General features: G+C 38.8%; 1 protein-coding gene, 3 long non-coding RNA genes and 1 pseudogene across 10 annotated transcripts; 1 reads left to right on the top strand and 4 right to left on the bottom strand.

The window, feature by feature from the left end:
* Nucleotides 1–2,040: 2,040 nt before the first annotated feature.
* On the bottom strand, nucleotides 2,041–14,319 carry LOC106753363. The gene is made up of 8 exons (XR_001375221.2): nucleotides 14,130–14,319; nucleotides 13,666–13,735; nucleotides 13,557–13,576; nucleotides 13,316–13,435; nucleotides 12,896–13,135; nucleotides 11,771–12,460; nucleotides 11,384–11,515; nucleotides 2,041–2,427 (listed from the first exon to the last, which is right to left on the bottom strand). It is a non-coding gene; the product is annotated as an uncharacterized LOC106753363 (long non-coding RNA).
* LOC106753362 lies at nucleotides 4,141–6,447 on the bottom strand (annotated as a pseudogene).
* Nucleotides 12,978–15,554, top strand: LOC111241054. 7 transcript variants are annotated; one of them, XM_022777487.1, is made up of 4 exons: nucleotides 12,978–13,177; nucleotides 13,251–13,301; nucleotides 14,198–14,292; nucleotides 14,379–14,467. In XM_022777487.1, exons 1-4 carry the CDS (start codon nucleotides 13,009–13,011, stop codon nucleotides 14,391–14,393), a joined length of 330 nt encoding a protein of 109 aa, XP_022633208.1. In that variant the 5' UTR covers nucleotides 12,978–13,008; the 3' UTR covers nucleotides 14,394–14,467. The 7 variants fall into 7 exon arrangements, 1 of the variants encoding a protein (XP_022633208.1); XR_002666774.1 differs by having other exon boundaries at nucleotides 13,060–13,177; nucleotides 13,265–13,301; XR_002666772.1 differs by lacking the exon at nucleotides 14,198–14,292 and having other exon boundaries at nucleotides 13,053–13,177; nucleotides 14,347–14,478.
* A 98-nt stretch (nucleotides 15,555–15,652) lies between these two features.
* Nucleotides 15,653–16,016, bottom strand: LOC111241055. Its single transcript, XR_002666775.1, has 2 exons — nucleotides 15,853–16,016; nucleotides 15,653–15,777 (listed from the first exon to the last, which is right to left on the bottom strand). It is a non-coding gene; the product is annotated as an uncharacterized LOC111241055 (long non-coding RNA).
* Nucleotides 16,017–16,545: 529 nt separating this feature from the next.
* On the bottom strand, nucleotides 16,546–17,581 carry LOC106753360. Its single transcript, XR_001375220.2, has 2 exons — nucleotides 16,771–17,581; nucleotides 16,546–16,685 (listed from the first exon to the last, which is right to left on the bottom strand). It is a non-coding gene; the product is annotated as an uncharacterized LOC106753360 (long non-coding RNA).
* Between the last annotated feature and the right edge of the window lie 4,829 nt (nucleotides 17,582–22,410).

Here is a 22,410-nt window from a genome sequence, read left to right as displayed (position 1 = left end):
TGCAACTTTCTAAATTACCCTAAACCTGATGTCTCGGTGTTGGGACAAATCGGCAAGTGTACCGAGTCGCACAAGTAATATAAAATGGTAAGACAGTAATATAAAACAAGATTAATTAAGATTGAAAATAAAAGAGATCATGAATTTGTATTGCAAAAATAATAAACTAAAGAAAAATAAATTTGATTAGTGGCAAAAGAGCACAAAGATGAGTGGAGGTTGAATATGAGATGGATATGTTGTTGGGGTTAGATTTCACCAAGTTCCCTCTCATGTATATAAGAATTCTTCTTTGTTCATTAATGCTAACGTCTGTTAAGCCCCTCGTTATCAAGTAATATAATCGGTAAGACCGAGTATCGTTCTCCTAAAGGACTCTTAGGCCTTATCTTTCATGTAAATCGATTACATAAGACTTAAGAAGGAAATAATTTTGTACTTGTATGCAAAATGAAAATAAACATGCAAATGAAAGTGAATCAATTGGCAAAGAAAATATATGAATTAATGGAGTTGTTGGGGTTTACAATTTCATCCTTATCNNCTCTCTTATATCTACTTTTCTTATTAAATTCTCTTTATTATCAAATTTCCATGCAAACTTTCTTAGCCTACTCTAAACCCGATCTCTCGGCGAAAAGAGCCTACTATTAATTACTAGTTTACCATCTCTAGTCTCCCTAAGTAATTAGCAATGCAATACATTACAAAAGCAAATACAATTGATTGTCCTACCCCTATCTCTAGGCAATTGCTTAATCAAGGGAATTCCTCTCATTTCATGACTTCCCCATACGTCTCCGTATCGACAAAGGCAGATATCTTCTTATTGAATGAGTTAAACAATAAGACCATTAATCATAGATAAGAAACCCAAATATTGATAATATAAGCACATGAATAAAATAAGACTTTCAATATAAAATAGTTTCAAAAGGATTACATTGTTTTCCAATAACAAAGGGTTTAATTCACCATAGACATGGTGAAACTAGATGCAATTAATGGAAAAGATGAAAGAGTAAACCCTAGATTTGATAAATTGAAGCCTAAGCATCCAAGAAACTGCCTCCAAGGAGTGTAGAAGTGCTCTGGACATCTCTGCTTGCCAAAAGATTACTTTGAAGGTCACACTGGGGCTATTTATAACACATAAAAGTAACAGAATTTAAGCCCAAGCCCAGCATTCCAGCGCTCAGCGCTTAATTTGACCGCTCAGCGGTCCATTCTGTCGCTCAGCGGTTTGCCTCCAAATCGCTAGACGCTCAGCCGCACCGCTCAAGCGAGAGACAATGGCTGCTCCCTCGAGTATGGCGCTCAGCGCTGGAAATAGAGCTGAGCGGTGAACTTGACTCTTCATTTCTTCCTTTTTTTTCCTCTTTTCTTGAGTCTAAGTCATCCCTTCTTCACTTCCATCCTCAAATCTCATCAAATCCTACAAAACGATGCAAAAACAAGCATAATATCTCTAAAAAAAACTTTTGACTCTCTTTTGACTAAACTAAGTATTTTGCTTGATTCTAAGCTAATTCTAAGTCATAAAGGGTGTGTTTTGATATCAATTTTAAGTGTAAAAATAACGGTTTTTAGACCGTTATCAACGTCCCTCACTAAAACACTTAAACCCGATGTCTCAGTAAATAAGCCTGTCCCTAATTACCAGTTCATACAATTCCTAGCATTCCTGGTAAAAAGATGTGAAGATCAAGAGGTTAAGACGACTAAGACTCATACCCTCATATCTGAGCAATATAACCCTTAGGAGTAATTTAACAAGGACCTAAATTGAAAGGAACCTGTTGGCAATCATGCAACTCACAGATCATGCTATTGTATAAGCAAGCAATAAGAACAGATAAATTACTCTAACAATTAATGAAAAAGCATATGAAATTAAGAATCAATTCAAATACACGAGAGTTTACAAGGTTACATCATTCCCCAACAACAAATAGAAATTAGTTCCCCATAGACATGGGGGAACTCTATGAATAATGGAAGAAAAGAAGAGAATGGAAGAGTAAGAATTGGCTAAGAGTGTACTGCTATGCTCTTCTCTGCTAGGGATACAAAACCTAGAGCCCCGGGGTCCTTTAAATAGTGTCAGATGGGTCCCAAAGTGCGGCCCGGTCCGAAAGAATCAAAACAGAGCAAAAACAAGGCCTTGATCCAGGTGAAGTATCGCCCCGGCGTCGCAGGGAGCTCGCCTGGGCGAGATTTGAGGCTTCTATAAGGCCTGGGCGTTAGAATTGGACGCCCAGGTGTCGAGCGTCCGTCTCCCGGGCGACCAACGGTGATGGTGATCTCACTGTTTTTCATTCTTCGTCGCTCGGGCTTCGCGTTTTCCCTCCTCTTGGTGCCTTTTTAACCCCTTTTGAGCTCTATCTTCTTGACTTTTTACTTCTTCTTCCAGTATTGCTTCAATCTCTGTCAAAACAAGGGGAATTTGTTAGAAAACCATTGAAATCGACCTCAACTCTCTCATTCACACATTTTATTGAAAACCCATGAGTCCAAGCAAGTTTCTAAGTGAAAAATGGTGTTTTTAGTATCAAAATGACATAGCAAATAACGGTGTTTTAAATCGTTATCACTCGGCGAAGAGAGCCTACTCCCAATTACTAGTTTCCTATGTCTAGTCTCCCTAACAATTAGTCATGCATTTTAGTGTGCAGAAGCTTAAAGCAATTGACCGTCCTATTCTTATGTCTAGGTAATATTGCTAATCAAGAGAATTCCATCATGTCTAGATTTCCCCGTATGTGTCCATATCGACAAAATCAATGATCATGACATTGAATGAGTTAAACAATGCAAGCATAAAGTATAGAGAAGAAAACTTAAACTATTGATAACTAAAGTATATGAATAAATTAAGAACTTTGATATAAGAGAGTTTCAAATAGGATTCCATTGTTCCCCAACAACAAAGGGTTTAGTTCACCATTATCATGGTGAAACTAGATGAATTGAATGGAAAATATGAAAGAATTAACCCTATACTTGATAGATTGGAGCTTTCGCATCCAAAATTCGCCTCTAAGGTGTGTAGAGAGTGTTCTGCCGTCTTTCTGCCAAAAGATAACCCTATCCATATAAAATGGGTTAGTCTAATTTGTTTACATTCTTTTGTCAATTCATATTCGATTGTTATCTTCCTTCAGAACAAGTAAACAAGATATTATGAAGTCACTAATCAACATTGGAAAAAGTTCTAAAAAGGACTCCCGTCATTTACTGCTCGACCTATGGCAAAGTTCAAAAAGAGAACTCATAAAGCCCGTCGTTCAGTCCACAGATGAGCAACTACTAGAAGCATGCTCCCCAACACAACAAATACAACCCACCTCAAACTCATAAGTCCTATAGTTAACCATGGCTAAATCCTAATGCTTAACTCGGACTTGGGGGGCATTATGTATAGTATGATATTTAGGCCAAACGGTTAGCATCCAAGACTGATCAGTCTATCCACTGTTCAACACTTGTCAACTAGGTCAAACTAGGTTAAATGATGTTGGGCCACAATTGGGCCAACATTTAAGTTATTGGGCCAATAGTCCAGTAGAGGATAAAATAATCAAAGATATCTGATTAAAGATATTGAAAAAGTTATTTATGAGCAACCGACCAAATTTTAAAGTAAATTTGTTTAAGGTAAGTCTGTTTATATTTTATTAGGCTTGTGATAACTTATAAATATAGGGCCAAGGCTAAAATCCAGGTACGTTTTATTCACGCTTCATTCATACTCCAAAATACTCTATAGTGACAACAAAATCACTCTCTTGAGAGTTAAGGCTCCATAACCTACGCCTAACTTGAGCGTCAGAGTGCCTTTTGCAGGTATATCCCCCTCTGCTGGTGAAGGAGAACAAACAACACGTGCTGAAAGAAAACGAACGGTGCAGGTTGAAGAAGTACACACGACTTTCAGGAAGGAGCGGACGACCTAGATTACGGAGAAGTGAACGTCCCAGGCACCCAGAAGCAACAAAGACACGTCAACAAGGTTAGTCTTTCGGTCCCACAAAATCCATACTGAAACAATATAATATATATATATATATATATATATATATATATATATATATATATATATATATATATATATATATATATATATGATTTAACTACCTTTTTAGTCCCCAAGTTGGGGGCTGAATTTCCGTTTGATACCCGCTTTTAAAAGTGATTTAATTAGGTCCCTAGGTTATTGATTTTGTCTTTAATAGGTCCCTTCCGTTAAGTAGCTTGTGACGACGTTAAGTTGAATGTAATTTTCTTCTCTCTCTTCTGCAGTTTCATGACACTTTTTTTCTCTCTCTTCCTATTTCTCTCAACATTAACTGCTTCCCACCTTTTTCTCTCTCTTCCACCGTTAACGTATGCCTCTTCCCTACATACATCTCTCCCCATTCTTCCTCCCATTCTCCTTGAGCTTTCCAGGTACCACCATCCATCCTTGTCTGGAGAATTAAGCTTCTGGGCTTATAAGTTAAATCATAGAAACGCAACGGTGTTGCCACTTTGTGTGAGCAGGGAAGCGGAGAGGATGGAGTTCTTCCTCTTGTTGGTCAAAATGTTGGGTTGACTAACGCAAAACATTGCCTGCGAAGCCAAGCCTGCCATGCAAAACGAAACAAAAATGGTGAGCACTAGGAATAGGGAGTGCTAGTTCTTGAGCAGCTTGTGTAGTAAAAGTCAAGCAAAAATCAGAAACCAAGCCTGTAACTAGAGGTATAAGGCCAACAATGGCAGAATGATTGAGTTTAGCAAGAAGTTCACGGAAGGGTAGGAGAAAGTTCTCTCTCACAGATTTACAAGGGACAATGGGTCCAAAGTGACATTAGCAGCAGCATCTGTGAGAGGAAGATTATCTGAGATTGTCTCAAAATGAAAATCTGGGAGAACATGAAGGGCCTTAAGAGCCCTTGAATTGAGCAAGCGTTTGCAGTTGTATTCAGTGTGGACAAAGGTAATGTGAAAGCCTCTGAGATGAAGTAACTTTGCTAGTCTGAAGAAAGGGTTCATATGGCCTTGAACTGGAAATAGGATCAACACTGCATGTGGCTTTTTCTTTGCAGTGTTACTCATTTGTATATTTTTTCTTCTAGTGTGAAGAGTGTTTTGGAGAATGAGATTCAAAGCTTGGGGTTTTAATCAAGAGTAACCAATCCTTGTGTTCAACACACGGAACAACAAAATGTAGGAGAATCCGAAGTTTTTATAGGAGAACGGAAAATAGGGTTAAATATGTTTTTAGTCCCTATACTTTGAGGCGATTTTGGTTTTAATCCCTCTTTCAAACTAAGGTACAATTTAGTCCTCCAACTTTAGGAAACTCTGGTTTTAGTCCTCCAAAACTAATTTCGTTAAAAATCTCCTGAGTTGGCTAACGTCTCTGTCCACGTGGATTTACAGTTTTGGTTTGTAACGTTTGCCACGTGTTGTTCTCTGCATTTTGTGTACGTGCTTGTTGAAGGTGAATCGCCCGGTGCCACAAATTGGCTTACGTTTTCGTTGACTCCCATGGAAATGCTCAGATCCCCGGACTCTTCCTCTCACTGCATGCTCGACAACTTTTATGCTACCAATGGCAACGCCACTTCTCTAAATCACTCTTCTTTGTGCGTTTACTCTTTTGGAACAGAAGGGTTCTTCACAAACCAACACACTCACCCAATTCAACCCCTTCCTATATATCCTGTACAATCTCCAATTTCATTTTTCACTTCGTTATTCACAATATTTTCAACATTCAGGGTGGCAAGCTTGTTCTTCCTTGTGAACATATATACACATGTGAATGATTATTATATTTTTTTATTCGGATTTATTTTTTGCAGAGTGGACAAATTCCAAGGGATTAATGGATTCTGAGAGTGAAAACTAGCCACTACTGGTGTCGAAAGCGGAGGATTTTTTTGAGAACCAAACTAAGACGCAACAAGACAATTCTTCGCTGACCCAAATTTATGACCATGGCTCTGCCTCTGTCTACTTCGGTGACCAGCAAGATCTGAACGCGATTCCAAGGTTTCAAGCATTCTCGGTTACCCACTCGAGCTCTGAGTTGGATGACTCGGTCTCAGACAAAATGCAGAGAACAAGCACGAACCTTCTACGATTCACCTTCAACCTTCTTTCGAGCTAAAATTATGTCCTCCTCTTTAACAACAACATGAACCCTAAGTCAGTTTTAAAACCAATTTCAATCTAAAAATTCCCAAATTGAAAGTGTAAATGTTAACACATGTCAGAAAAGAATGAACAACACGTGGCAAACGTTACAAAGAAAAATTGTGATCCATGTGGACAGAGACGTTAGCCAGCTCAGGAGATTTTTAATGGTTAGTTTTGGAGGACTAAAACCAGAGTTTCCTAAATTGGAGGACTAAATTGTACCTTAGTTTGAAAGGCAGACTAAAACCAAAATCGTCCCAAAGTATAAGGACTAAAAACATATTTAACCCTTTTCTTTGCAGGGTTTCTCATCTGTATATTTTTTTCTTCTAGTGTGAAGAGTGTTTTGGAGAAGATCCAAAGCTTGGGGTTTTAACCGAGAGTAATCAATCTTTGTGTTCAACACACAGAACAACCAAATGTAGGAGAATCCGAAGTTTTTATAGGAGAAAGAAAAATATATACAATATAAATAATAAGCTTTTCATAGAAAAATACTGATCACATGCACAACTTTTTGCAAGATTGAGAATTGATCACATGTTTGATTATGGAGACAATAACCAAATTAAACTTTTTCCCAAATTAAAAAATTATAATGCATTTTATGCCTTTTTCACTACAAAAATTTAAATTTTTACCGGGGGTTATTTTTGTCATTTCCGACGGTTTTAACCCTTGGAAATACATTATCCATGGCTATGAAAACCCCTGGAAAAAACTGCGGTTATGAAAAACACCGATAATAGCGGGGTTTTTCAAAACCCCCCTTACACCTAAAGGCATTTCCTATTCCAGGAATATATTATTTGCATAAAGAAATGCACATTCACAATAAATAACTAAATCTTGTTACATAATTTTGATAGTTTGTCTTTCATGCAGGTACTGCACCAAACATACTGGAAAGAAAATGAACAAACCAAACAACATCAAGGTCTAACTTCTGCTAACACATTTCAATATTGACAATATAATTCACAAATTAAGGAGACAAACTAAACTATAAACTTGTTTTAGGATTAAAAGAATTGTTTAATTGCTATACTACCAATGTTTTGGTACAAGACAGATCATGTTCACTAAATCATTACCACAATTTTGTAAGTAGTAACAGGGCATGAATATATCACCAAGTATCACCTTTCATCTGAAATTGCAATGGAAATTGATAGGATGTTAAGAGTGTATGTGAGGAGGAAGAGACGTGAATAAGTAGTTAGTTGTTAGTTAGTTGGCCTAACTGCTTTAACAGTTAGGAAGGGGCGGGAATGTATATGTAAATACATTGTATAAATAGTTGAGTGGGAGATTAGAAGATACTTTTTGTTCATTCGTGTATTCAGAACAGACAGTATAGTCTTGTTGGGGGAGGTTAGGCTCCCATAATCCACTTCATTCTTGTATTCTTTTCACTGTCTAATAAGATCAGCGAGGGTTATACAGTATTCTTGAATCATTCCTGTGTGTTTGTTTGAGCATTGATTAGGTTTCTCTATTAGAACCCTATCAATTTGGTCCAACCTGCCGGATACACTTTTGGGGAAGTGACGAGACACGAGAAATGGAGGACGCGACGGAGGCGCGATTTGAGGCCATCAAAATTACGTTGGAAGGGATGAAGGCTAAGTCAGCGGCTGTTCGACGAGACTTACAGCAGATTATGAAGATTCTTGGGAACCCGAACAACCAAGCAGACGGGAGTTCAGATGACAGTTCGGTGAATGACAACGTCCACCAGTTGTGGGAGAAATGGGCGGCAAGGGAAAGGCGGAAGAAGAGGAGAACAGAGGTCGTGGAGAAAGCGAGTAGAATTACCCACCTTTGACGGGGTTGAGCCACTTAGTTGGCTTAACAGAGCGGAGCGGTTTTTCCATATACAGAAGGTGATGAGTGATGAGGAGAAAGTAGAGATAGCGTACGTGAGCATGGAAGGGAGTGTCGCTTACTGGTTTACTTTCTGGAAAGAAAAAGCAAGAAACCGTTCGTGGGAAGGGTTGAAGGCTGCGATGATCAATCGATTTGGAGGAGGTTTTAGGGGGACAATATTCGAGAGGTTGGCGACGCTTCGTCAAGAGGGCAATGTGGAAGAGTTTGTTCGGGAGTTTGAAATGTTGATGGGTCAAACTAAGAATATACCCGAAGAGCAAGTGTTGGGGTATTTCCTTGCGGGGCTGAAAGAAGACGTGAAGGGGCAAGTCAGAATTCAAAACCCATCGGAATTGAGGGAAGCGATGAGGGTTGCATGTGACGTGGAGGATGTGATGGTTAGAGCACAGGGTGGGTTCGCGAACAGGTGCAGAATAAACCCAATTGGCATGCGATCAGTGGGCAGTGTGTTACGTGCGGATCAGAACCATCCTCCGGTCAACATGTCGGGGAGAATGGAAAGTGTAGGGTCAGTAAGAAGGGACAGCGTCACTACGAATGTGAATGCAAGGGAAAGCAATGTGAACGGGGGCGATAATCGAGGGAGAATGGTAAGGAATTTGCCATACCCAGAGTTTCTCGAAAGGAAAGAAAAAGGGCGTTGCTACCGATGCGGAGATCCGTTCGCACCAGGACATCGGTGCCCAGAGAAGAGTTTGAGAGTACTTTTGTTGGCAGAGGATGAGGAGGAGGATGTTGGTACAGAAACTGTCAACCTGGAGGAGAAGCTGATGGAACTCTCAGTTTGTTTGGCAGAGGGGCAGACGTCCACGAAGACCTTGATGTTGAAGGGCAGAATTGGTGACAGAGATGTCGTAGTGTTGATAGATAGCGGTGTCAGTCATAATTACATCAATAAAGGGCTGACAGAGGAGCTAAGGTTGCCGGTGACAAATAAGCCGTCGTACTCGGTGAGCTTAGGCAATGGGTATAAAAAAATCACCCAGGGGCATTGTGACCGGGTGACGGTGCGATTGGAGGAGGTCGACATGGAAGAGGAATTTTACGTGTTTGAGTTAGGAGGAGTGGATGTGATTCTGGGCGTTGCATGGCTGGAAAAGCTAGGGGAAGTAAGTACCAATTGGGGGAAAATGACCATGGCTTATAATGTAGGGGATAAAAAAATCTGTATAAAAGACAACCCAACCTTGTCGAGACAGCTGGTGAACTCTAGGAGCTTGTTGAAGTGGGTGGAAGCTGAGTCATGGGCTGCGGTTGGGAATCTGTGCATAGTGGAGCCAGGGGACAGCGGTGAGTGGGGTGACGACGTGACAGAGGCACAGAAAAAGCAATTAAAAGTTGTGCTGCAAGAACACTATCCCTTATTTCGAAATTTGCATGGATTGCCTTTGCCACATAATAAAAAGCACCGAATACAACCTAAAGAGGGAGTTCATCCTATAAATGGGCGCCCATGTCAGTACCAGTATCCTTTGAAGGGCGAAATTGAGAGGCAGGTTGAGGGCTTGCTGAAGGCGGGAATTAATCGTCCAGATGAAAGGCAACTGGGTCTGGCAACAAAAGTGCCATCTTGTGTAAGAAGATTCATCAAACGGCCCATCGACAAAAATAAGACAGTTCCCCCACCTGCCCCAGCAACACCACCACCGAGTGAGGAGCCAGCTTTCACTGACCGAAATGATTCTCCTTCTCCTTCTCTGTTTGCACCGCACTCTACACTACCATTTACAAGTGGCTCATCAGATAGCAATCTTCTTGTTGTTTTAGCTGGAGTTATTGGTGGCGTTGTATTTCTTGTCATTTCATTCATTGGCATATATCTCGGCAAAACAAACAAGGTAGCTACTATCAGTGTACAAAGGGACTTCGTCCACTGGTGGTATTCAAATAGTCGTGGCCTCTATTGTAGTGACATCATCAAAAGATTGGTCAAAGACTTTAGAAGCCCAATTAAAGAAAGCGGTGGGGGATCACATAGTTGAAAAAGATAAGAGTTGCAGGCAGAGGGACCTACTTGTTGGTCAACAAAGAGGTTGGAGAGCAGCCAAATACAACAAGGAGATGAGGTGATTCAACAGGTGCTGGTAGAGTGGCGTCGACAGCAGGGTATAGAAGGAGCTACGTGGGAAGACAAGGCAACGATCAAGGACCAATTTCTAAAGTTCAACCTTGAGGACAAGGTTGAAAATGGAGGGGAGGGTAATGATTGGATGTTAAGAGTGTATGTGAGGAGGAAGAGACGTGAATAAGTAGTCAGTTGTTAGTTAGTTGGCCTAACTGTTTTAACAGTTAGGAAGGGGCGGGAATGTATCTGTAAATACATTGTATAAATAGTTGAGTGGAAGATTAGAAGATACTTTTTGTTCATTCGTGTATTTAGAACAGTCTGTTTAGTCTTGTTGGGGAAGGTTAGGCTCCCATAATCCACTTCATTCTTGTATTCTTTTCACTGTATAATAAGATCAGCGAGGGTTATACAGTATTCTTGAATCATTCCTGTGTGTTTGTTTGAGCATTGATTAGGTTTCTCTATTAGAACCCTATCAGAAATGCTCATGGAGGAATGGATCCAGGACATTAAACCTTTTAACAACATGATCCTCCATAGTAGCTGGAAAAAATGTCTCCTTACAAAGGGGAAGAGAGGTCTGAAAAGCCTTTGCTGCCAAGCTACAAGTTACACGGGAAAAGTCACATTCTTCCGATAATTAAGTTCAAATACCTTGAAGGCAGTAATTGACTTGGATAAGATGTATCGCCAGACTATCCCACTAATAAAATTGACGAAGAAATATCAACCAGTAAAGTAACATACAATGCATAAATTCTACTATTTTTTTTCTTTACTAAAATTATAAGCAGCTCGCGTTGTGGCAGATTCAATAGCCTTTAACATTTTTTATATCAGATTACATGAATATCAGTGATTAACATTTAGCATTTCTTATACTGATTCAATAATCAGATTTGAAAACACTCATTTTTTTATACTGATTGGATTTATAAGAACTAGAAATGGATCTAGAAAATAAAAGAAATAATTAATATAGAAAATATATTTTTTAATAAAGTGTAAGGAATTTGAGGTTCCTTGATATAAATACTGTCTAGTAAGATGATTAATATCATTATTTTTAAAAGAAAAATAATTTACTGGACTATTACATTACATACTTAACTGCTGTAGCTTTTCTGGCAAGTTAAAAAAAAGTCAAAGGTAAAGGAAAAGGAAGAAAGAATTAAAAAAAAGTACCTTCTTTTTTTAATGAAGAAAGAATTATAAAAAAGTACTTTCAGTATAACTTACCTTCACATCCATGTAAATTAAATCAATAAGATGACCAAATAAATATTTTTTACGTCCTGAGGCATGGCAGAGGAGGAAGATGCATCACATTAACTTAAAAGTTTGCGTTCTAGGGAAAGGAGAACATTTATCCTGCAATTCATAAGAAAACATAGCATCTTGGAATAATGAGTCATCGAAGTTAATAACCAGAAGCAAGGGTTATATTATGAAAGAACAATAAAGTGACTATGGTTATATTATGAAAGAACAATAGCACAACTAAATTAATTAAATTGAATGTTTTGGTTATAGTATAAAATTTACTTTAACAGCTATCTCGTAATGAATTGCAAGCTTTTTTACTACTTTAGTTAATTCTTAAAAGGTGAAGCAAATAAATCTCACCTAATTTGAAGATGGAAGAACGGAAAGATGGAAGGGTGGAAGGAGTGTAAAAGAAAAGAAGAAAGAAACATTGGGATGAGATCAATAATTTGTACTGGTGTCAAATCCACAGAGGCTAAGAATTGTTAAAATTGCTTTACGCAGATTAAGTCCAGCCGTAAGGTGTAAAGGGTGGGTGCGAAGGTGATAAGGTCCACTCCGGCAAGGAATCATCGATTTGGCACGGATCGAGCAGATAACCGGACAGAAGAAACAGTGGAAGATGCAAACCCTAGGATTCGAAGGTCTGTTCGGTCAAAAACGTTTCAGGCGGAAACGGATTTGAACAGTGGAGAAGTGATTTTAATCGGAGTAAACCCTAGGCGAAGAGGATTTAATGAAATCAGTTGGTGGATTTAGGGCAAACCTGGTTGAAAAGATTGTCCATGTCTTGGATCTGTAAAAGAGGAAGATTTTGATGTGGTTTAATGGTGAGAAGTCCGGTGGTTCAAGTGAAGTTGTGGTTCCGCAGAGGAGAGCTCTCGTGAGAGAAATGGATGAAAGAACTCTCAAGAAGCTGATTGAATGAAATGTTTTGGATAGGCAGCCTCACAGGAACGAGGTGGAAGTACGCTGGCACGACTTAGAGAAAGGCTGACAAAGTGGCGGAGGTGTCAGCTCGTGAGTGGTGCTCATGGAAGAGTAAGAAATCTGATGATAAAAAATGAAGGAGCGGTAAATGTGAGTGGAAGGTGGGTGAAGGAATCCCAATCTTGACTTTCAAGAAGTGAAGTGCTCTTTAACAGAAAAAATAATCCGGACTAAAAGTCCCACATGCCGTACACATATTACAGATGTATAAAAGAAATGCTAAACTAAAAATTGGACTTGGGCCCACGTATCAGAAGGCGGCGGCCAAGATATGATATGGCAAGGCAATCAGCAGCTTCGTAAGAATCCAACCCCTGAAGGGGTGAGCAGCAGGAAGAATTCAGGGTTTCGAGAACTTGATATAATAATATTATTATCATTTACACTACAGAGGGATGACTAGAATATGGAGAATAACATCTAATTTCTTATCTAGAAGTAACTTAATAAAATATCAGGAAAGAAATAACTCTAAATAAACCAAATGGGCCATACCAATTTAAGTAGATTTTATCTTCATGTATACTAGAATATCCCTACGCCATAAAACCACGCCAGAAGGAAAACAGAGTAAGACAAGATCGCATACTGAATCTTTTGAGGTTTGAATGGCATTCAGCAAGTGGAGAGCTTCAAATTTCAAGGATTTGTGCAAGACCGTGAGATTCTTCTCCACTTTCTTTGAGCAGACCGTGAGATTATCAACCACATGTAGCCTTACAAGGATTAAAACCCCTACACCAACATCATCTGATTCACACTTTTCATATTTACAAGGTATTGGAGTCATACTACTCGGTCATCTGATAATCTATTTCAACCCACTATCTTACATCAAACATATGATCAGAACAAGTTTCACAGATTAAATATTTTCGGGTATTCACACAAATCAAGCAAGGTTAGCTTTCCTACCTCAACTCCTCAGCTCCAGTAACTCATCTTCACGATCTAAAGTAGTTTCCACACGTCTAGATCTCCACTGAATTGTGTAGCCTCCCTACTCAACAAGCTTCACTTCTTCCTTTCACCTACCTACCAGAACAAATTCTTACTAACTGATTATACATCACTTGTGAAAGAATAAAAATATGTATAATAAAATTTTGGGATCTCACAGTTCCAACTAAAGTCCCAATAATATTAGCATTCTTACCTCTCTCCACAAGGTAGTATCTGCATAGTCATCACTCTAGCTTAGTAAATTTGAAGATATAAGATGGCTTACACAAGACAGGGTAGTGCGTTTAAATTGGGATACATACCTACGTTTAAGCATCCTCCTTTGTTGAAACAAATCTGTCACCATTTCATTTTCATTTGCATCATATCTGACTAAAGCAACAAAAATCATAATAATTATAATCATGATTCAAAAAATCCTAAAGTAGAAAATAAGTTGAGAAGATTTTGTATAAAAGAATATCAGCCGAAAGCTCAAAACAAGAGTCGAGAACCAAATCCACAAATTAGGGCTTTTGTGTTAGAAAAGAAGAAAGAATGAAATATTGTAATATGGTATCAGAGCCATGATTAAGGCCTATCCTAGCGAGTTCTAAGTGGGCATTTCTGTTTCTATTCCACCCATTGTCGGGCCACTATTGGACCATCCAATTCTACTATCACGCACGAGATGTCTATACCTCAGCGTGAAGGGGGTGTGTTGGAAGTCCCACATCGACTAGAGATAAGGTCAATTTATAATATATAAGTGAGGTGCAAACCTCACCTTACAAGCCGGTTTTGTGAGGTTGAGTTAGGCCTAAAGTCCACTTCTAATATTTTGTGTTTGCAAAGGAAATGGAACTGTGTTTTCACAATTTCAGTGGCGCGATGCTGCTCGTGGTGAGGTTGTGAACAAACATGGTGGCGCGATTTTCCAGTTTTTGCAGGTTTTGATTTGTGATTTGTGGTTGATCTGTTCGTAGACTATGGTAATGATTTAGGGCTTTGCATTTTGATTCCGTGGTGAACAAAGATGACGCTGTCGTAGATCTGACTGCATGATTGAGAGAAAGTGGTGGACGCTCACGGTGATTGATAGAGGCGCAAGGTAGTGGCTGGAAGGTGAAGAAGATGGAGATCTATCTCTGGTGGTGTGGTTACTGATGGCGTGAAGGAGATGGTAGCCAACAAAAATGATGGTGGAAAAGGTGAAGTGTCTAAGTGAAGTGGAGAAGAAGAGATGCAGTCTAAGTAAACGAAAATAAGGAACCAAACTAATATTTTACTCTCACCGACGTTTCTATTCTAAACCGCCAAAAACTAGCAGAACTTTTCGTAGCCCAGAAATAAATCTCTGCTAAAATATAATACTTTTGTAGTGTTGGATGCAGAATTTTGGTAAATGTAAAGAAACTGAGAGTCCAAAGCAGGATCCAAGAAGCCGAGGGCTATGCTTGGTGGCTGTTTCAAGCACATTCCCAGTAAATCATGAAACCACAGTGGATTTATGGACACCAACATTCGGAGCTTCAAGATAGCAGTAATAATAAGGGTAAAATGTGTTTTAAGTCTGAAATTTTTTGAAGAAAACTTGTTTTAGTCCATATTTTTTAAAGAATGATTCTAGTTGTCCTTTTATAATTGATGAATTTCATCTTGTTTGTGAAAAAAAGTGAGGGATGAAATTCAGTAATTATAAAAGTTAGAAGGACAAGGAAATTAAAGAAGTTAAATAATTATAATAATATAGATACTGAATTAGAGGTAACCTTTTTCGAGCCGCTGAATTGGAAGGATTATGTATTGGAATTCGTAAATAAAAATAAGTAATATGGAAGGATTATGCATTGGAATTCGTAAATAAAAATAAGTAATATGGTGTATGACAGGGATAAGAGGAGATAGTTAGTTTATGAGAGAGGGAAGAAAGATAAGGATAACTAACTGTAACAACTTAACTGTTCTGGGCGAGAGAGGTTGTATAAATAGGGGCAAGTTAAATAGAAGAGAGAGGATTGTTTTGTTAATTGACAGGTTCATATGAAGAAGAGGGTTAAGCCTCTGTATTCTTTTATGTAAAAATACCATATTGTGAATAATATACCGATTTCATCTCTGTGTGCCAATTGGAGAGGAAGAGAGCTCTCGAATTAGGTTCCCAATCTAGGAACCTATCAGTGTATCATTTAAGAATCTCACATCGATCGGTGGGTTGTGGATGCGCTTAGGCATACAAATGGAGAACCGACAACTACATGTGCACCGTTACAAGTCATGCATGTTATTTCAAAGAAACTCTTCCAGGTGTGCTGAGAAACAAATAACATTATGCATAGAATTCAACATCAGCATTACATGTGATTAAGCCGATGACATAAAATTACACTTTCAATGGCTTCGATTTGTTACTGAGAACCCTGATTAACCCGGACCTGTAAATTGAATAAAAATCGTCAGTTTCACAAGTAATAATCGAATTAAGATCTTTAAAGAACATATAATCATACATAACATAAAATTATCTAAGATTGCCTTTGCCTTTGACAGTCGTACAACGTTCTCAATAAATGCAAGAATTGCAGTCCATGCCCAAAGGGTCAGATGTCTGCAATCTTTAACCTTGATTTCTCCAACTTTTGAACGACACCTTGAATTGCAAATANTGTCATTTTCTTTANNTGTTTCAAAATCAGCAATCAAGCCGAAAAGTTACACAAAATGACAGTGCGAACTGTTATTATGACAATATTATTCAGTGAAATATCAGTCTAATGACACATTTCATCAATAAAAAAGGATATACTCAAACTTGGTATTAATGATAAATATTGTCAAGATCATTCTCACATTAGCAGCACATTTTAGTGATCTTCCTTCTCTTGATTGGCAGTACGTGAGAAAATCCAGAACTTGATGCTACTAGATNTGTATCGNNTGCACCGAAGCAATGCTACTAGATTTGTTTGACTCAAATCAATTTTCTAGTTAAAACTTCAAAATTATACGAAAAAGAAAATAGAAAGATAAAAGAAATAGTACTTACTAATTAGTTAGAAGTAACATAAGCATAAATTAAAATTAGATTTTAGATAAACTAAATGTGACATCTATAAATTAATTTATCTTTTGGCGAAAAACTAGTTTCATTTTATTTTTTTCTTATAAATGATTATCCAAAAGGAAGCAACACATTAGTAATAACCTTGGATTGTCCTGTTAACATGCGTTTGAGAGGGAAACAACTGTGGCGAATCATAGAGCAACTTGTAGAAGAGCTCCCTCTGCGTGACCCGCTTTTCCTGAAGCAATATTTGATAGCACATCTCCATCACCTTCCACACTGCAAGTCCAAATTAAATTTATATCTCAAACACAAAAAATATTGGAACAGGGAGATTATTGCTTATGATTAATCGAAATTGTACCAAAGGCAAATCTGAGATGACAAGGTTGGATGCATTTAATATTTTGAGAAAATTGAGGACAGAAACTTCAAGTCTCGCTCGAACCTGCACGCATCAAAACGGAACCAGCACGCATCAAAACGCATCAAGAGCAATAGAAAAACGAAATCAGATGGATTGTGAAAGAGTATTATTACTTGAGCAGGAGATGAGGTTGCGGGGGAAGGGCAGATTGGGAGGGGCGTAGAAGGAGAGGGCGATGACAGAGGCAGAGTGTTGGTGTAGGGAACCGAGGGAGGATGTGGCGGAGAGGTTGTAGAGGTGGATGGTGTCGTCGTTGTCGCCGGAAGCCATGACGGAGCCTTAGACGGCGACAATTTTGATAGAGGAGAGGTGGGAAGGGTAGGAGAAAAGAGGGGTTAGGGATTGAGATGGGGGCTTTAGGGTGAAACCCAGATGAATTTCTCGTGCGAACCTGCAACCAAACTCATTATTTTCCTCCACACACTCGACGCTCTTCTTCCTAAAACCCCAGGGTTTTTTAACCACTAATGGTGGCATGGGGTGAGGGAGTGAAAACAAGTGGGAGTGATACGCAAATGGAATCACGAAAAGAAGAAGCGAAAATGAGAACAAAAGAGAAATGAGAAACGGGGAAATGAGAACGAAGGGGATTGGTTCATGCTAGAGAAAATAAGAACGAAAATAAGAAAAACGAAGAGGAAATGAGAGTTAAGCTTCAAGCAGCATGAAGCGCGTTCTATTGTGTGCGAATAGAGAGTGCTAGTTAAGAAAAGCGGTATCTATTATTTTAAAATAGATAGCGCTCTTTTAAAACTACGCTATTTATTTGTTTATTCGAAATTATAAATTAAAGCTTTAATACCTTATTTAGTCCCTTTTTTTTATGGGTTTGGTTCAAATGATCCCATGTTTAAAAAAAGTTCATTAAAGTCCCTTAATTTGTTAAAAAAGTTCAATTCGGTCCTTTTCGCTAACACTGTTAAAAATCTAACGGTGCAAATGACACTGTGTCCAAAGCTGTGTAGTGGAATGCATATGTGTCACCTTTGAAGATGTTGCACCACCCACTCCATCCTCTACGACCTCTCCCACAATATCCTCCGCCCCCTCACCCTCCGCACCGACGCTTGGTGCTCCTTCGGGGCTCTCACCCCCGACGGCTGCCTCCTCCAAACTGGCGGTTTCAACGACGGCTACACCACCCTCTGTTCTGTTTCATTTCCCATTTTCTATTTTAAACCTCAATGAAGTGAACAGTGATGGGAGGCGCGTGTAGCAGCAACGCCTTTAGCGCGGTGCAATTAACTATATCATCCACCCGCAACAGCAGATTCAGAAGCAACCGTACTGTTTCTTTGTTCTCCGTTCGAGCCTGCGACGACCCTCCTCGTGGGCCATCATCCTGCATATACGTTGGCCCCCTCCTATTGCTAATGTCACACATTATAGTACTAACCGTGATTTATTTTCTTTAGGGTGTTGGGGGATCATTCTTTTGTCCTTCAATTCAACTTATATAAATTTCGTTTATCTAAATGCTATTCTGTTAGTGAAAGCTATGATACTAAAAAAGTAAAATACCAGATTGTGTTCCATATTTTATTGTTCAACTTTCTGTAACTGCAGAAACATAGAAATAGCTTTATCACGATAGAGGATTTCAAATTTATATATAAACATGGAATAAATACTGTGAGGATACTAGATGGGTGGTGGATTGCTTTTGATCCTGATCCTCCGGGTCCATATATCGGAGGAACTCTTGAAGCTCTAGATGCATTTTTATGGGCATAGTAGGTTTTGATTTTGCTGCATTGTCTTCAAGGTTTTAGCACAATTGGAACTTTGCTAATTATTAGTTTATCACGTTGCAGAGAATATGATATCAAATGCATAATTGACCTTCATGTTGCTCCTGGTTCGCAAAATGGAATTAAGCATAGTTCAAGCAGAGATGGATTTACGGGCTGACCAACTTCCCCAGATTACATTTCTGAGTCATTACATGTTATTGAATTTTTAGTTTCAAGGTATTTTAAATGTGCAAACATATTCTGAGATATTGTTCATATTATCCACTAGCCAACACCGTGCACCCTGCAAAATTTATTGACTGCCTCTTTTCTTCCTGATCAGAAACATTACTGTTAAAAAATCATGATAAAGAAAAATACCATTGATGTTCTCCCCTACAGTTTCCTTATAGTAGGAAGAGGAAATGTTATTTATTGAGTTTCTGGTTTAGCAAATGCATTGTGCGTTAGTCTTTACCATAACAAACATTCTCATTTGCAGATTTGCAAAACACCCTGCCTTGCTGGGAATTGAGCTATTGAATGAACCATCAGCTGGCACAGATATTGTCGTACTGTTTCTTTGTTCCACGTATGCTGACTCTGATGTAACTTTCTTCTTCAATTTCCTTATTTCAATTATCAAGTTTTGGTTTTCAATGTGTTCTTGATGAAATCTCTTCATCTTCGCCAACCGCCACTCTATCATCTTCGACTACACCACTCTATCCTTTCCTAGAGAGGCAACACGGGAAGGAGACCCTTGGTCAGAAACATGAAAGCCACCTTCGGGATTTTGCGGAAAGCCCTCCAGAACAGCTCATCGTCCGACAAAGTATGAGTGAGGTTAGGCGGATGGAAGAACTCCCCCATGTCGAGAGCAGAAGGAGGAAGGGAAGAAGGCGACTGTAATAGTGGTGGTGAGGTTGCGGTGAAATTGGTGTTTAGATGTGACACCAACTCAAATGTGACACGTATGCATTCTGTCAACACCCAATTTCGTCTGGATGACAAAAATATATTATTTTATCTTGTTTCTTTTTATCATTTTGTTTTTGTTATATTATCTAATTTTTATTTTTTATTTTATTTTATTTTACTTATTTATCTTTATTTGTTTTCATTTTTATATTAGTTTTTTTATTTTAATTCTATTTTTACTTTTTATTTTACTTTTTGTTTATTTAGAGTTATTTGTTTTATTTTGCGTTAATTTTATTTTTGTTGTTTTTTATCTTTACTTTAAATTTTATGAGAAAAGAAAATTTTTATGAGAAAAGAAAAGAAAAAAAAAAAGGAAAGAAGAGATTTTCGTTTTTAATTTTTTTTCTTTTTCTATTATTTTTTCTCTCTACTTTGTTTTGCCTTTATTTGTTTCTTTCTTGTTATATTATTTTATTTTCATTTTGTTTTATTTCAGTATACTTTATTTTATTCTATTTTTGCTTTATTTTATTTTCCCTTGTTTTCCATTTATTTTTATAAATTTCACTCTTATATTTTATTACTTTGTTGTTTCCTTTTAACTGGTTTCTTGTATTCTAAATTCAAAAGAAAAAAAAAACGGTGTCTTCTTAATTAGTAATCGTTTGCACTGACGCTCTTTGCCAAAAAGAAGAAAAGAACAAAAAGCAAAACCAAGGTCAACCAAGCCTCTCTGCCTTTCCGACAGCACAAGGCACAGAGAATGCTTGAAATGTATACATGCATTAGCAGCGCGAAAGGACTTGGTCCTTATTCCTAATTTTTCTTACGTTGATCTGCGAACTATGTCCATTCATCAAAAGAGAGAAGATTTTGAATGTTTTTGGTGGACTAATACGATGAAAACATGAAAAAAGAAAAAAGACGAAGATGAGATCCTCAGGGATACGCCTGGTCGTTCTGAAATGTGGGGAAAGACCTTTACTAGCAGAAAAAAGCATAAGATCACGAGAACTAATATCATTATTCATCATCACAAGAAAAAAAAAAGAACAAGAGCACAGAGAGAGAACACTGGGGATGATTATTCAGATTCAAACACTTCACTATCGACCTCACCATCAGAGAAGAACCACCACTATCACTGATCATCACCATTTGATAATTAAGAGAAAACCTCACGGTCATCCATAAACCATTTGCCTTCATCCTTCATACGCCTGCAAGTACGTGGGATAAAAAATAGAAAGATCAATCGAAGAAAGCAGGGGGACTAGAACCAAAAGAAAGAGTTACTTTGAAGCTGCCAAGGTAAGTTTTCTAGTCTAAACTCTTGGTCTTGTCTCATGTGAATGTTGCATGCTCCTCTGTTATATGATATGAATGACATGTTGGAATGAATGAATGATATTGGTTGGATATGCATGAAGGATGTTTGATCAGTATATAGTTGTTTGCCTCTTTTGTGACTTCACTTGTTAATCAAAATACATCCAGCATGCCTGCAACATCGAATAAATGGCAATAGGAGATAGGTATATATGTCCCCCTAGCATGACTTCAATGTCCATTACCCAGAAAACACATAACAAAAAGCAATCGGAAACCATCTTTCCTCTGTACCAAACGGAACCAACAAATCAAATCTACTTAAACTCTTCTGTTTCCTCCTTTCCCTGTCAACGCTGGAACAAATCCAGGAAACGAATCAAGTTCTATTCAAGGAAGAAAACAACAGCTTGAAGTTAAAAACATGAAAAAATCTCATAAATGTGAGATTCCAGCTTCAACGTAGAATGAGTGTGTGATAGAACAGAGTGTAGTTGAGAATAGAGGGGATTCGCGAGGTGATTGTCGTGGCTGTGCGACTGGAGTTCGCATTGGCTTCCGAAGGCACGATGGTTGCTCACGGTGTTGGTCCGGCGAGGGGTTTGGTGTTTCTGTTGGCAGTGGAGGCGATGTACGGCGGCAACCTTGGCCTTGACTTGTGACGCGGGTGGTGCCTTAGCGGTGTTCGACAGAGGAGGAAGAGAGCTTCTCACACGCAAAGAAGAAAAGGGGAAAGAGCCTGGCGCCGGCTAGAACTCCGACGATGGGCGTCATCCCAGATGACGCCATAACTCGCGACGACCGGTGGTTCTGATGGCGCCCTGACATTCGACCTGCGGCGGCCAGCGAAGGGCCCGTTGGTGAGAGGTGGACCCGGTGATGGCTTAGGCCAGTCGTGGCGGTGGAGCCGTCGACGGCAGCGGCAGCAGAGGCGAATCACGGCAGGCGAGGGAGTCTCCCTCTCGTGCGCGGCGATGAGTCTGGGGAAGGGGTCTGACCCCGTGGCCGGCAACAGCTCCGGTGACGCTTGGAGTCGCTGGAGACGCCTCAAACTGCCCAGACGAGAGTTGTGGCCGGTCGGGTGGTGGCGGCATGCTTTGGTTCGAGGGAGTGAGATGGAATCGGAGAAATGAGTGAGTGAGAAATGAGGAGGGATCTGAGAGAACCCCTAAGGGTTTCCAAGCTTGAGAGTAAGGGGAGCCTGGGTCAGCGTTGGGCCAAAACAAAAAAACAACAAAAACATCCTTTTTGCACCCCGTTTTCTCCTAAACCGCACCCTTTCCTATTGGGCTTAGGCCCAATTCGCCTTTAGAAATGAATTAGGTTTGTACACCCCTATTTTTCATTTTTACCACCTTTTTTTTTACTTGGGCTTAGGCCCAATCTGTCATTACAAATAAATTAGGTTTTGCACATCCTCTTTAAGCACATCCACACCTTTCTATTTTGTTTTCTTATTTTACTTTTTATCTTATTTTTGTTTTTATTTTTATTTTTATTTATTTATTTATCTTGTTATTTTTATTTTTATTTCTCTATTTTTCCTTTTTCTGTTTTAAATATCTATCTACTTTTTGAATATACAAATACT

Source organism: Vigna radiata, unplaced genomic scaffold (assembly GCF_000741045.1).
Source record: "Vigna radiata var. radiata cultivar VC1973A unplaced genomic scaffold, Vradiata_ver6 scaffold_222, whole genome shotgun sequence".
Lineage (NCBI taxonomy): Eukaryota > Viridiplantae > Streptophyta > Magnoliopsida > Fabales > Fabaceae > Vigna > Vigna radiata.
Note: the sequence above shows the minus strand (reverse complement) of the source record. Positions and strands in the feature narration are given on the sequence as shown.

What these genes read in the sequence shown, in the direction of transcription:
- LOC111241054 (XM_022777487.1), top strand. Translation starts at nt 13,009, where the DNA reads ATGGCATTCAGCAAGTGGAGAGCTTCAAATTTCAAGGATTTGTGCAAG. An exon ending in ACACTTTTCATATTTACAAG is followed by an intron (nt 13,178 to 13,250) that starts GTATTGGAGTCA and finishes ACATATGATCAG; the next exon opens with AACAAGTTTCACAGATTAAA. An exon ending in ATTCACACAAATCAAGCAAG is followed by an intron (nt 13,302 to 14,197) that starts GTTAGCTTTCCT and finishes GTGTTTGCAAAG; the next exon opens with GAAATGGAACTGTGTTTTCA.